Source organism: Mytilus californianus, unplaced genomic scaffold, assembly GCF_021869535.1.
Source record: "Mytilus californianus isolate M0D057914Y unplaced genomic scaffold, xbMytCali1.0.p SCAF_3, whole genome shotgun sequence".
In the NCBI taxonomy this organism is placed as follows: Eukaryota; Metazoa; Mollusca; class Bivalvia; order Mytilida; family Mytilidae; genus Mytilus; species Mytilus californianus.
Window position 1 is genome coordinate 79,898,732 of NW_026262679.1, and position 16,329 is coordinate 79,915,060.

The window sequence follows — 16,329 nt, forward strand, 5'->3', positions numbered from 1 at the left end:
AAATATAAATTAAAAAATACTGCCACTGTGGAAATAAATTTTATTTTCGAATCATTGGTGTTTTCACTCTTAGTTTCTCGTGTAAAACTTTGTAAATTAAATATAATAGTATTCAAATTACAAATGCACTTCTAGTTTTACAACTTCTAGATAAATAATTACAAACTCAAAAACAGTTTGGTCTGATGGATAGTTGTCTCATTGGCAATCATACCACATCTCCTTATTTGGTACTGATTTTAGCAGACGTTATGATCATGTCTTATTAATTTTTCTTTTTCATTTTTAGCGTTCAGTCAACAAGCGTCATGAAGGTTTCTGTCTGTATTGTTCTTTGTCTGTTGTTAGCCTTCGTTGGAAGTAAGTAACACAAAAATCATATAATCTAGGGTTGGCGGAATTTTACATCGCGATTAGTATCAGATCACCTATTCACCCTCTCCAATTTAGAACATATTGAAAGTAGCCCTTCCCTGACAAAAAATAGTGCTTTTGGTGCCATTGTTTACTTAAAGTAACAAACAAATTTGCAGAAACGAAACTTTCGGTGAAAGAGAAATATATGTAGACCATTTTGATCCAAAATTTACTTGTCCCTGTGTTTGCATTTAAAATTGACGATTAATGCTCTCCATAGTATTCTTATCTAAGATTTCCAGAAAACTAGGGTTGTTTTAGTAGTACTTGACTTCCGAACAGTAGAATTTTGCTACAAGACTTTAGGTTGAAAATTGGCATGTAGATGATACATTTGTACATGCATAATTCAGGATATACCTGGTTTCTATGAAGTTAAACATAAGGTAACATATTTAGAAAGCTGTAAAAATTACAAAGATTGGTTGAATAGATGGGGAATTTGAATTGGTGGTCTGACACCTTTAGAAATTAACATTATAGAGATCTAGATTGTACTTTTAGTTATAGTCAGTAATCTCAAAATAAGACTTAAAGCAGAATGCATCGAGTGTGTAGGTAAAGGTAATATCTATGGTTAGCTTGCTTGCTAGCTGAACCATGAAGTCACTATTAGGTTGGGTAAACTACCCTCCTTTAAGAGTAGACTAGTCCGATAGATAACCAATCTATCTATCTGTAGGACTAGACTACTCAGAAAGGAGGGTAGTATACCTAACCTAATAATGACTTCACGGTTCAACAAACAAGCAAGCTAACCAAAGATTATACCTGAACCTACACACTCAATGAATTCTGCTGTAACGAGATCCATTTGTTATTGCAGCTGTTGTCAGTAGTATAACTGATTTGTTTGTAATAACTGTTTATTTGACATTTTTTCTACCGAGAAGTCATTGACTTTCTTTAAAAGGTGTCTTTGCAATGGAAAAATTAGTCGAATTTAGCATTGGCGCATTAATATGTATGCTTTATTTCATTCCTTTTTTAAAATATCATGAACTGTTCATTTTTTTTCTTGAACATTTACTCAATCAGCATATTAACCATTAGATTTGTTTATTAATTTATTTGTAAGATAATTATATAAAATCGTTATAACAATAAGCTGTCTGCTAGTTTATTTCAATAGTAAGAAGTTATTTACTATTATTTTTTAACCTTTTTAGCTAGCACAGCAAATGAAGAAATGCTTGGAAATCGTCTTCTAAGGTATGTATTTGATGATGAAAAGAAAGTTCGATATGAAATATAAACTATTCAACGAAGGGGCCTGGTATAACATTTTATTTTAATTTATAGAGTATAAAGTAAAATAACAAAAGTACCGAACTCCAAGGAAAATTCAAAAAGGAAAGTCCTTTATCAAATGGCAAAATCAAAAGCTCAAACCATTTCAAACGAATGGAAAACAACTGTCATATTCCTGACTTGGTATAGACATTTCCCTTATGTAGAAAATGGTGGAGTAAACCTGGTTTTATAGCTCGCTAAACCTCGGCTTTTATATTAGCTCATTTCATTTTAATTTAGAGTATTGAAGAAGTCTTTCAGCAATATACTGGTAATTACTTTACGATTGAATACAATTGTTAATGGGGGTCGCAAGAAGGCAGCGTCATCAAAATATTTTTTTTTAATTTATTTTCACGGAGATAAAATAAAAATATAGATTAAAAAAAGTTCCATTGAATCGTACAATTCACAGCACAATATGTCTATATACCCCATCTATATTGTAATTATTTGAATACAGTAAAACAGAAGGATAATATGTTATGCACATGACAAATGCCAAATCAAACTTCTTATCTTAAATATTAACATTACCTTGCTTAGGTTATCTCTTACTGCAATTTTTGTTTTCTGCTTTGTGACAGTCTGATGAGTCCAACCATTTCACACCGATTTGTTCTTATGTTGTGTTGTAACATCACTTTCCCTGGTTTGGGGAGAGGTGAGCTTTCATACCATGTTTAACCCCATCATATGCTTTATGCGTTTGTACCAGGAGCGCGTAATTCAGTGGGGGTCGTTGGTTGCTGTCTGTCAAATTTGATTTTCTTTCATTGTTTTGATATAAATCAGGTCGGTGTTTCACTCGTTTGAATTTTTTTATACGCCCGTTTACGGGACGTATTATGGTATACCATTGTCCGTCCGCCGTCTGTCCGCCCGTCTATCCATCCGTCGTCAACATGTCGGACAATAACTCAAAAAAGTTTTAACCAACTTCCATGAAACTTTGGTGAATTGTTTTATCTATTGACGTAAGCTCCCTTTCGAGTTTTATAAATTCTAGATTATACGTTTCCGAGTTATTGGATTTTATTTATAAAAAGGGGTGATTTTCTAGTTTTCGGACAATAACTCAAGAACGCTTTAACCAAATTTCATTAAACTTTGGTGAATTGTTTATATCTATTGACGTAAGCTCCTTTTTGATTTTTATAAATTTTAGATTTTCTGTTTCCAAGTTATTGGATTTTATTTATAAAAAGGGGGGAAGTTTTTCGGACAATGATTCAAAAATGATTTAAGCAGTTTTCATGAAACTTTGGTGACTGGTTTATATCTAATAAAATAGGCTCCCTTTAGTTTTTTTTTATAAATTTCTGATATGACATTTAGGAGTTATGGAACTTTATTCGTTGAAAAAGTGACGGGCATATTATGCGCTTATGACGCAGCTCTTTCTTACAGTTCATCACGTCGAGGATTTATAGCTTGCTATAATTAATATACGTCATGGGTTTTTTTTCATTGTTGAAGGCGGGATAGTGCCCTTGCTAACACCCACGCCATTAAGACATTGGTTGATAGTTATGCCATTGGCATTCGTACCACAGGCATCTCCATTTTTTTTTTATTTCAATAAAAAACCATTCGGAAACTTAAAAACAGAGAGAGTCAAAAGAAGACAGCAATTATATCATAACAGAAACTCACGTTCTGGTTTCATTGTGATGCTGGATCGTTTTTAGACAGACGCATTACTCCACGTTGCTTTTTAATTGTATCTACTGGTTAGAAATCGTACATAAATATTCTCTTTTTTTTTTGTAGCCGCGAGAGACGCGCTCCTCACTGCAGGCGGTATGGAGCCCGTTGTTTTTCTTCCTGGAATTGTTGTTCTAGAAAGTGTATGTACGGATATTGCAAGTAGCGAATAACTAACGGGATTTGGATATGAAGAAATGAATGAATATTTGAACAGCATATTTTTGCATTATAACAAGAATGTATTTGATTAAATAACATTAATAGTATTACACAAGGTTAATTTTTCATTGAAAGTTTTGCCAGAATTTTTTGAAAGAAATACAAAAATGTGGAAAAAATGAACATCCCGCTGCAAATGTTTGCACCTGTCCTAAGTCAGGAATCTGATGTACAGTAGTTGTCGTCTGTTTTTGTAGTTCATACGTGTTTTTCGTTTCTCGTTTTTATATAGATTAGACCGTTGGTTTTCCCGTTTGAATGGTTTTACACTAGTAATTTTTGGGGCCCTTTATAGCTTGCTGTTCGGTGTGAGCCAATGCTTCGTGTTGAAGGCCGTACCTTAACCTATAATGGTTTACTTTTATAAACTGTTACTTGGATGGAGAGTTGTCTCATTGGCACTCATACCACATCTTCCTATATCTATCTTTGTCTTTATGTTATCTTCAATCATCGAAATAAACAGTTGGTGCGTAAAAACACACAAGAAGATTACAGTTTGAACAGTAACACAACCATTTGACGCTGTTAAAACGTGCTTTCAGCACTTTAACTTTATGGCAACCTTACTTAAATTGTCCGTTTACAAATTTAAAAATCATTTAGAAACTAAGGTTTCAAAATGGATTTGTTTATGTCCTTTTTGGTCAAATAGCTTTTCAACTATTTCAGTTCTTAATTATTCATTGGCTTTCAAATATTCGGCTTTGAGCGTTCCCAAATGAGGGTAACTCCAGAAAAGTGCTTCGGATGCGCGCGCACGATGATAAAATTTATAAAGTGGTTTTTTCATTCTAACATATTACACTGGTCTGTAACATACAACAAATTTTACAACAAATCAGTTCAACAGATTTCCTTGTACTTGGTCCCATAGAAATTTCAAAAAAGAACATCGCCTTTATAAATTCTGTGAAAGTTTGTTTGATAAAAATACACGGTATAATGTAGCTTTTTTTTGTAAGTGAAACTGAATGATATAAAAGTATAAGGAGATGTGGTATGATTAACAATCACAATCACCCATCAGAGACCAAAGCATCAAGATGATAACAAGGTCGAATTGGGACCGTCAACTCAACAATGACTGTATATTTAGCAGTATATATATATATATATATATATATATATATATCTATGTATCTGATGTTACGACGTACAAATACAAATTAGAATTCTTTTTTTTTATATATATATATATACTTATACCAAATAATGGATGGTTCTATGCTATAAAAAATATGAAGTTATATATACACAGTGTAGTTATTATTTCTCTAATTATTTATTCTTGATAAGTCCATTAAATCAACACCTCTGATAGTGTAGTTTGTCTCTCGTGGGATTCGTTGCTGGGGACAAACAAATGCCCGGCGTCCGATCGTCTGTTTGTCCGTCCGTCCGGGATTGAAAGCGCTCTCATCTGAAAATCCTTGCTGGATTTTTAAGGGATGTATATCATAAGGTTGATATCAGCCATGACTCGGACATTCGAATATCATTGAAGACAAACTTTTTTAAAAAGAGTAATGCATCTCGGAAACATCAGTTATATTAGAAATTGCATTTTTGCCCTATCACACCCACATTCAATCTTGTAGGTTTTAATGAAAATTCATATCATAGGTTGATATCAGCAATATCTTGGTGAGTTAAAAGAATAGTGCTGATCTGTTTCTTTTACATGAGTAATGTCTCTGTGAAATGTAATTGATATTGAACATTGCATTGTGAGCATTCTCAAACCTACATTTCTTATGAATTTTTATGAATTTTATATCAGTGGCTGATATCAGAAAGGTTTTGTAAGAGTGCCGACAAACAATTTTTACAGGTGTCATGCCCCATGGAAATATAAATATATGGAAAATAACATTTTTTAGCGATCTAATGCCTACATTTCTTGTAAGATATTTAATAAATTGTTTTAAATTTTTTATTAGTTAGTGCCCTTAGGCAGATAAAATATATGCACCGAGGGGTACATTGGAACTCTGTTCTTTCATATATATTAAGAGAACACCTTTTATTATATTCGTGTTTTTCTGTAATAGAGAACAGTTTATGGGGGACACAAAGCTATAACTCTCTGCGTACACTCCGACATAGATAAACTGAAGATGATACAGTACCACACTCTTTAAAAATATTGTGTTATTTATTTATTAGTATTTCTGAGACATAATATATTGAAATTTTGTTAGGATACTATACCCAAGTATTTCACCCAGTTTGCATTATAACGTATGCCTACCATTAATTTATTATCAACGGATCCAGCCATTTTTAAAAGGGGTTCCAATCCAGGAGAAAGGGGGGTTCCAAATACATGTCCCCATTCAAATGCATTGATCGTCAAAAAATGGGGTTCCAACCCCCGGAACACCCCCCCCCCCCCTTGGATCCGCCACTGATCAGTCTTGAACATGATCGATACACGTGTTATAGCCGAAGATTCTCAGTAAGTATAAAATCCATCCGAAGTTATATTAGTTTGTATGCATAGAGCAGGAGGGGCTTATCCTGTCAACGTACCCGTTCTCGCTCCATTTCGAGTACATCTCGCGGATTCTATCCAGGATTTTGAAAAAAGGGGGAGGGGCAAACTAGGCAACTTTTGTGGTTGACATGTAAAATTACTATGCTATAATCATATATGTAGCTCCATATGGGGGCTCCCTCTGCCCATCCGCCTCTGCATCTTATTCCCTGTTTTTCAAGGTGTGTTGATTTCTGAGGTATTACTATACATCAGGTTGATTTGTATCCGGCTTCTAAATCGAATTATGAATTTGAATAACGTTATTAAAACTATTGTATAATGATTTAAAATGTTTTTAATTCAATAGAAAGTTGGATAACTTTTGTCCTATTATATTGACAGACAATTCTTATATTATACTCCCCCCCCTCCCCTCGCCTTCAGAAGCTGTTGAGGTTTTGCAATTTGAACAAGAAGAATCTATTAAGATTAATAGTATTTGTTTTATTCTATTTCATAATGATAATGTTGATATGCCTTACACTAAGTTATACAACAGATTTATTATTATTAGTTGATTACTGGTACCTACATCATAATTTTAATCAACGGTTCAGATGAATACATAAATGTTCTCAAATACATTTACCATGCACGATTTCAAATTGAATGACTCCATCCTTTCAGTGAACTTCCCAGATAGTAAATTCTTTACGAATAAAAGGAGATGGATATGGGGTATACTTTAATGACACAGCAAGTCAACAATACAGCTGTTAATCCCAAGAAACTTCGACAACTGACGTACAGAATCAAACAAATTCCGGATCTCAGCTACCGCTTTACAAGTGGACGCAACAACAAGATTCAAAACGTGCGCTCTGCAATGATGATAATATGCTCTTGGTTGGTTTTGCTGTATGCGGGTTTTAATACTAGAAACATTATCAGACATCACACTTGCACCATTTATTGATAAACTAGGAAATAAACACATGCTGCATGTTGGTTGTGTTTCGCCCTGATATTTCTTGGAAGGTCTTCAAATGCTTACATGGTTTTGAACTTTTTCCCATTGTGAAAGTGACAACCGGTGAAGTACTAACGGAAACATTTACGTTTTTCTGAAGACTTCATAATAGATGAAAGCAGTATTGGTTGAAATTTTTATACAGAAACTGGCAAATGTATGAACTAACCAACATACACTATATAGTATATATGTCGCTGGAAATCAATGACTCCTTCAAATATTTAAAATTCCTTGCTATTGAAAACTATTAATTTGAAATAGCTAGAATACAACTTGAGAACAACATACAAATTATTTTCTGTGCATGTTGATTAATGTATATTTTAATTTAATTTGTATCAAAGTCAAGGAAACTCTGTGTACTAATTGAAGCACTACCCGTTAGTATAATAGTCCCAGACGTAGGGAAAAATGTCAACACACAATGGTGTTTCAATTTTAGACGTTACCGGTGATATACTGAGGGTTTGAATGGGGGTCTTCAAATATTTATTTTTAATTATTTTTGTCCATAATTTGATTTTCCTTTCTTTAATATTTAAGCATATATTCTGTTAAGTTTAAAATAATTTCACAGCATTTTTTTTGTATTCTGTAAACCTTACCCAGACCCTCGTCAGTAGTATACTAGAAATTATCCTCACACAATTAATCTTTAGTTACTTTGAATTGTCAAGTGATTCGATCGGGGAAGGCTCGTGCGTTGGATCATTATCTACCTTGCTTGGGTAGGATTAAAATTTTTCCTCTTCAATTGTGTCTATTTCCGAAGTTTGACTCCGACATATTTGATTATATTTAGATTACTGAAAACTACCGCAAAGGGGTGGGAATTTCCAATGAGGGGAGGTAAATGTTTCCATAAGTCTTGAACTCGCAAAGAGTATGAATCAACAACGGCAACAAGACGATACAAGTCGGTATATTAACGTTTAGTAACGTTTAGTAGCGAGTCTGTTGCATTTTGTGAAAATTTTTAAAAAGATTATAAAGAATAGTTTTAAATTTATTTTTAAATATTTTTTTACTTAACGAGGTTAGTTGCCTCGGTTGGCTTAAGGTTAGCTACGCCACTGTTATTTTTGTCTTTATAATATTGATAATAAATAAATCAACATTGACCAATTTAAAATTTCCCGCGCAAATATCTTCATGGGTCAACTTCCAGCATCTGTTTTACTTCCGGTTGCAGTGATTGGGGAAAACAAAATGTCGCTCGACAAACAAACTCCGGGACAAATACCTACTATTTTCTTTGTAGACGATCCAATATAGTGTTAAAATGGGAAAACTGAAATGTTTTGAAATCATACTTGCGGGAAACAAATCTGTTTTCCACCCAGGCGAAAAAGTATGCGGGAAAGTAGTCGTCGATCTGAAGGGCGACATGAAAATGAGATCTCTGCGCATTTTTATGCGAGGGGTTGCAAAGGTACACTGGACAGAATCAAGAAGTACAGGCAGTCGTCTTGGTTCTTACACTGAACATTATAATGCAGAAGTGGAATATTTCTTTAAAAGACAAGTTCTGTTCGGAGGAGGTAATTTTCTTGTCAGTGAACAGGTGAAACTATTTCTGATACAGGTCGTTTGTACCAGTGTAGATTGAGGCCTAAACAATAAACTTGTAAAGGCCATGCCAAACTGATGCCTTGTTAGTCAGATTCCCTGTGTAGTTTAAAGTCTGCAAGAAAATGACTTCTCTTAAAACATGTAAAACTCATATCCTATGCGTCAGCGAGTCAAATTATCTACTGCAAAACATGTCAATTAAGTTTGATGTAGACCTGTAATTTATTATGCTAGTTAGTAATTTGGTTCGTTGGTTAGATATACTGTTCACAGGTTTGTTCTACAAAATTCATAAACTTGTTTAATAAGACTACTTTCACTTTAATGCATTTTCCCGTACATTACAGGGGTAACAATTTTTATGCCACAGTAAGAGTCGTTCAATGACGTCATATATGCCAACACTAAGCTGACTCATAAAGCAGAGCTAGAAGTTGGTCTATAGCTGGTCTGGATTTGAAACATTTGTGTCAGTGCTTTCAAAAGTAGCCAGTAGTCGGCAGAATTCTGCTGTTTATGCAATGTAAAGGGCCTTCCTACTTTCACTTAATAAAAAAATTATTTCTGTACATTTTTTATGTGAGGAAATGTCTAATAATATCTTATTTACGCTATTTATAAAACGAATCAGAACTAGGAAGTAAATTGTTTATGTTTTGAACTTTTCCTACAAAACAAACATTAGATGTGTCAGTCATTCTGATTAGTAAATTACTAAATATAGATATTTTATCCAATCAGGTAAGGCTTTCCAGAGTACACGTATGTTTTCCAATACAAACTACCCAGGCTTTCACTAATAAAAGAATATGGTCGAGTTACAATAGGCCCAGGAAAAAATGAAACATGCTAGTTTGCTTGAACATATATTCTCAAAACATCTAAAAAGAGTAAAATACAACAAATTCGTTAATTAACTGTCATTGTCAATAAATGAAGTCATACGAAAAAACTTCTCATGGTCCTTAGAGCAACTTCAAGCATTATTTGTTGCCTAACATTTTACAACATAAATTCTTATTCTTTGTTATGTCATTATTGAATATGAATAAATAATAAAAATTATAAATGAAAGACTATAAGATTATCATAGGGTTCAATGTTTTACCAGAAATTTTGTTTACATATCAGAGAATTTCAGTGATTTTTTACTTGTATTGTAGATACATTTTTATACAACCGCAAAAATTAAAAAAGATTTTGGTCGTACAGAGTTCGCGAAAGCTTATTTCGACCCGTCGGTCATGGGACCGACAAAGCATGATTAATTGTCAGTCCTACACAATTTTAGCCAGTCCTACAAAATCTGTCAATTTTATCCTGAAATAAAATTAATAACATATTTAAAATAACTTCATTAATATTAGTTTGATTCTTCGCACCCACAGGCAAATTAACAATGAAGGACCAGTTCAGGTCTTCTGATTATTCTTATTTAAAGTCATCTTCACTATCCATTTCATCATCTGAATCGCTTTCTCGGCTGTTACAGTATTTGTTTGCTCCATTGAAGGGTTCAATCGCCGATTGTTTGCCAGGGATGGCTCTATGAACAAATTTAGAAGGCCATTGTAAATCGCCGCTTTGGTTTGTTTATAATAAATCCTTGAACCAGTAATGGAAATTGGCAGCGGGTACATTTGATAACCGATGTAAACACTTATTGGAAACACTTGCGGTACATCTAATAACCGATGTAAAAAAGTGCCGAAATATGCACTACAACGGCCGTTTTTACATCGGTCATCGGGACCGGCACTAGCCTTCAAAATACTGGTCCAAGCCTCATTTTGACCGATAGGACTGACAGGACCGACCATTTTCGCGAACTCTGGTCGTATATTGGTATCATGTCGTCGTCGTCAGCGTCGTCCGAAGACAGATGGTTTCCGGATAATAACTTTAGTATAAGTAAATAGAAATCAATAAAATTTTAACACAAGGTTTATAACCACTAAAGGAAGGTTGGGATTGATTTTGGGGGTTGTGGTCCCAACTGTTTAGGAATTAGGGGCCAAAAAAGGGGCCTTAATAAGCATTTTTGTAGTTTCCAGACAATAACTTGTGTTAAAGTGTATGAATCTCTCTGAAATTATACCACAAGCTTCCATACTACAAAGGGATGGTAAGGATTGACTTTGGGGGGTTATGGCTCAAACCATTTAGGAATTAGGGGCAAAAAAAGAGGAAAAACAAGGGTTTTTCTGGTTAAAGGACGATTGAGACAATTTAAAAGCAGTGTAAGGGAGGTAATTCAAATCAAAATCCAAATCAATTTAGATAACAATGTTTGATTACCTGCCTTACAATGCTTGTAAATTATGTATTAAGAAATGAAGATTGTCTGAGATACTGACCATATTCAAGAATTATTTTTTGGAATAAGGGAAAGGGGGAGGTGAAAAAAATTGGAGGTGGGCAATTTTTCTCATTTCAGATTTCAGAAATTATAAAAGAACATTTCTTCAAATATTTTTTTTTTTTTGGGGTTAATATTCAACAGCATAGTGTATTGCACAAACGCAAAAAAACGGGGTAAAATTTTTTTTTGGGGGGGTGGGGTGGGGGGGTTTCAATTCACATAGTGTATTGCACAAAAGCAAAAAATTGAATATAAATTCAAATCATATTACCAATTTGAAGTTCTTTGACTACAGTTATTCTGTGTCAGAAACCTATTATGTGTCAAAAATTTAATCATGTTAATTACAATCCAAATTCAGACCTATATCAAGCGTGAATATTGAGTCCATTTTGGCCCCAACTTTTCAGGGTTGGACATCTGCGGTCGTATCCAGCTGCGCTCAGCGAAGCTATTTATTGTAGTTTATTTCAGTTTATCACAAAATTATAGTTTTCATAGAAGTGAATGAAACCTACATATTTGTTAGGCATTGTTTACTGTAAACAATGCCTAACAAATATGTACATACAAATGTAGGTTTCATTACCTTTTATGAAAACTAAAATTTTGTGTTATTGTAAAAATGTCTGCCTGTGGTCTTGAACATTCAAGTCTAATGTTCAAAGGTCTGGATGGGGATGGGAGAGGGGTCCTTCATTTCTGTATTCGTTATATTTTTGGCCTTTATTCTCTATTCTTTATATTTTAGCTCCTCACCTGACATCAACTTCATTTCATGGATCAGTGATCAAGGTTAAAGTAACATGATTAGGTCCGTTTCTCAAAAAGTGTTCCAGCTAGGATTTCAAAAGGGCAGGGAGCCAATTACGAAAAGGGAACTTTAGCACGCTGATTGATAATTCAAAAAGGGCACGTCAAACATTGTCTTTTATTATGTAAATAGCAGGGGTTTCAGCTAAAGTTTGAGGGCTTTAGTCACTTTTACATGAGATGAAAATCAACCTTATTTTGAGTAACAGTAAGGGACCAAGGACGTACAATGTATATTACTAGCTATACATATGCCCAAGTCCTTCATGGAACAGGATCTTTGAAGGCTTTAGGCATGCTACAAATGTAGGCAGTTATTGCATGATTTTACTGATGTGATGCTTAAATATGAAGATTAGAAGAAGGATCCGGAAATATAGTTCACAATTTCACTTCAGTTATTTTCATTGGACACTCTGACAACAATAGTTGGATTCCTCTTTTTTAAAACCAGGAATCACAGCAGAAATGAAATTGTAACGACTATTTCACTGCATAATCATTATGCCTGTAAAAATTGTTTTAATCGATATTAGGAATTCATTTTTTATAAACTTCATGAACTTGGAACGATTAAAATGACAGTATATTTTAAATTTATCAAGACTAGATCATGTTTACTTTCGATTTTCAAACTAAATGAAAACGGGAAGTGACAAGAGGATAATAAATTCAGAATGAATCCCCATTCATCAACGGATTTATCGAAACATTTTGTTGAAAAGTTATTAATAATGTGACGAAACTATGTCAAACGAGCTGCAAATAGTGATCGTTTGGGAAATTTTGAAATTAGAATGTGAATTGTCCGCGGGAAAACAATTTTGTTCAATGGAGGAGACTACAAAAACATCTATAGATAAACTAACTGCAAATTGTGGTCTTTTGAGAAATATTGAAATTGAAATACCGCTTATTAATTAAAGGATTAGTGTCTTTTTTTATCATGATTAATGGCTGTCTCATGACCACTGCAGTTCTTTATTGTTTTAAGTGGATGTGTTTTTCACACTTGATTTCTTAAATGGAACAAAAACGTTTAATATTTCATTCCGTGAAAACCATTAGGAAGGAATATGATCTCATAGGGAAACGAAAGATAAAGCTAAATTATGCAATAAAACATATTTTGAAGTTTCCATTTTTATGGTTCACTGGTCAATGTTAAGTTTTTTGTGTTTTGGTCTGTTTTTCATATACTAATAGCAATAGGTCAGCTATATTTGGTGTATGGAATAATTGTAAGGTGCACATGTCTGTCTGGCAGGTATAATCTGACCTTAATCTCATTTTCATGGTTCATTGATCAATGTTAAATTTTTTGTGTTTTGGTCTGTTTTTCAATTAGCATACGCAATAGGTCATATTTGGTGTATTAAAAAATTATAAGGTGTATATTTCCGGATGACACGATTAACCTGACCTTGACCTCATTGCATAGATCTTTAAAAATGTTAAGTTTCTGTAATGCTTTTTAGTAAAACCTTTATCTTTAAGACTTTCAACATAAAATCAATGGTCAGTAAAGCAGGCGAGACATTTCAGCATGTGCACTCTTGTTTCTCTATTCTTTATTTTTTGGGTCCATTTTGCTCTATTCTTTATAGTTTTTGCCCATTATTCTCTATTCTGTAAACCCCCATTCACACCCTCATGTACCTATAAGGTAATCTTATGCCAGACTGAAAGCTGAAAAAAATCTAAAATTTCACATTAAAAATGAACACTTTGCACAACTTCAAAACAATGTCACTATAAAAAATTATCACAATTCACAGCAAAAATAAAATTGTAATTTGCATCTATCTTTTTCGGCGGAGTCAGGTGATGGTGATTGGTTAGGTCTTTTGTACTGTGACAGTGTCAAATACTTTCGATGATTTCTTTCATTCATAAAAAATGTTTTCTAGGCAGGCCTAAAATTGTAGGTTATTTTATGATATTATTTGTTCATGTACTAAGTACATCAACATTCATGACATTTAACAAAATAAAGTATGAAATTTGTCTTAATTGATTGTATTGAAATATTTACAGATGAAATAATATTTTGTAGAAGTGTCAGAAGGAAGAGATACATTGACAGAAGGAAGACATGAGTTCAGTTTCTCCTTTGATTTGCAGATGGGGTATGTTAAATCTGAATTTGGATAGTTTTAACTTTTATCATATATGCTTCTTGTACAGCTGGGTCAACTCTTGGAGCAATATTTGTTTTACATGCTAGAGTTTGTCAAACCATTTTTTTTCTGTAAGACAAAGGACAGACTCAAACTCAAAATAGAGGGACCTAAGGAAATCTGGTAGCAGGACTGACAGGTCCGACAGGTTTAGTGAAATTGGACATGCATATATTTGCAGTGTACTAATTTATCAATACGCATAGCTGTGTTATTTCAACATCTGATATTTACATACATGTATAACAATTATGGTTATGAAAATTTTAGTTGTTTCATAAACTAGGATACTGGTTATGTTATCTGAACCCATTACGGCTTTATGTCCAACGACGGACAAAGATGATAGGTAAGTAGCTATAGGTATTTGAATCCATGTGCAAACAACAGTGAACAATCAATGTTAACCTACATTTGATCCATTGCATGTACATGTACATTGTAATTTTATTGATGCATGTTTTGCTTCTGCCAACATAAGTCACAAAAAAATATAATCAAATGAATTTGCATAGATGATGTGCATATCTGTATACATATAAAATCTATAAAAATCCAAGAATTATGTATCATATTATTGGCTTTCATTTCATATTAAAATTATAATCTGACATGCGAATAAATGAAACAGAATTAACAATGCAATAAAAAATAAATTGCACTTTGGTTTTGCTAGTACACATGTAATATTTGTGGCTGGAATTTCAATAATTTATCCCTGTTATTGTCAATCGTTAAAAATTTACACCTTATTATGTATTAAATTCTTAACTTGCATGTACAATTGCAAATGTATGTAAAACTTGCATATTGGCCATACAGAAAAGACTTAATATATTTTATATTTTTATTTTAATAGGTAATATGCACATTTTGCACATGACCATATATGGTTTTCTGATTAGGAACTAATTAAAGACTAAGAATGTGTACTTTTTGTCTTTTGTTGAAAAATAAATGTGACGAATGATACACTTTCAGAGGTATTGCAACATCATTTGAGGGAAAACATGGCAGTATACGATATTGGCTAAAGGCTGAGATGGATAAACCCTGGTCATTCAACCATAAAACTAAGAAAGCTTTTACAGTCATTAGTCCAATAGACATAAACAAAGCAGAATATCAGGTTTGTATTTTGGTATATAATATACAGAGGATAAAAAATATAGTATGGGTGTGTGTTATTGACACTGATATTTTTTTGCTGTTCAAATTTAGGGACCTGAAATGGCTGAGGATGTGGTTCTTAGATAGTGCTGTTCACATAAGTTGAAGAAGTCTCCTGCATCAAGAAAGTTTTATGCACTTTTACAAAAGCAGTCAAGGGTCTAACTTAAACAAGTAATTACAGAAAATAACAGGCATACTGTTATTGTGGGAAATTCCTCCTTTCATGAATTGTGTTGAAATAACAAGTGTCTGTTATTGTACAAAAAAAAAACAATGTTTGAAACACACCTTTCAGTTATCCTAGGTTGGCAAAAAAGCGGTCAATACTAGTAGTGACCATGCTGGCAGTAAATACTGGCAAATACTGGTCGATTCAAATTTTGAGTGGACATAACTATAAAAACCACCCTACCTGGTCAATTACTGTTAATAGAGTTTTTAGGCTTCATTTTGGTGTTTAATGTCAAGGTGGTTGTACTATGTGTATGTAAAATTTATGCAACATTATATATTATTTTTAGTTTGAAACCATAAATTATAGAAGCCATAAGAGTAAAGGTCCTTCAAACTTTCCATTTCATGCATGAAGAAGATTTTTGTCTCACAGTTGAATTGACAGGAAATATTTTATTGTTAAAGGAAGTCTTCAAATATCACTTTTATTACTTTCAACCCATGTTTTGTCAATATTTATTGTGGCTGTTGTTTTATTTATTAAATTTTCACACCTAGCAATACCAGGTGATACGTCATAAGACACCTGTAACTTCGTTTACCTGTAATTTTATTTACCAGTTAAAATCAAACATTTGAAATAAAAAATATCTTGATTTATAAATGTTGAAATAATTAAAATGTCAATTTTTTATTTATCTAAAGTATGCAATATCATAACTTATAAGGAATAAATTAGTATTATAGAAGTGTTAAAAATGAATAAAACGTTTCAAACTTATTCATTTATTTAAAGCTGAAACATGCAAAAGATAAAAGTTTAAATATATCTTACTTTTTATCAAGTTTTTACTTCAATAAATAGTAGGGATGTCAACTTGGTGAAGATTTACTAATCGAG

The 16,329-nt window shown here is 33.0% G+C and overlaps 1 protein-coding gene across 1 annotated transcript in view; it reads left to right on the top strand.

Annotated features, from left to right (window-relative positions):
* Positions 1-8,349: 8,349 nt before the first annotated feature.
* The window catches only part of LOC127735164 (arrestin domain-containing protein 3-like), a 30,659-nt gene continuing 22,679 nt past the window's right edge, over positions 8,350-16,329 (top strand). Inside the window, exons 1-3 of the mRNA XM_052245267.1 lie at positions 8,350-8,695; positions 13,958-14,030; positions 15,063-15,210. Coding sequence (XP_052101227.1) covers positions 8,437-8,695; positions 13,958-14,030; positions 15,063-15,210 — 480 coding nt within the window. The 5' untranslated portion in view covers positions 8,350-8,436. The remainder of the gene's footprint in view (positions 8,696-13,957; positions 14,031-15,062; positions 15,211-16,329) is intronic.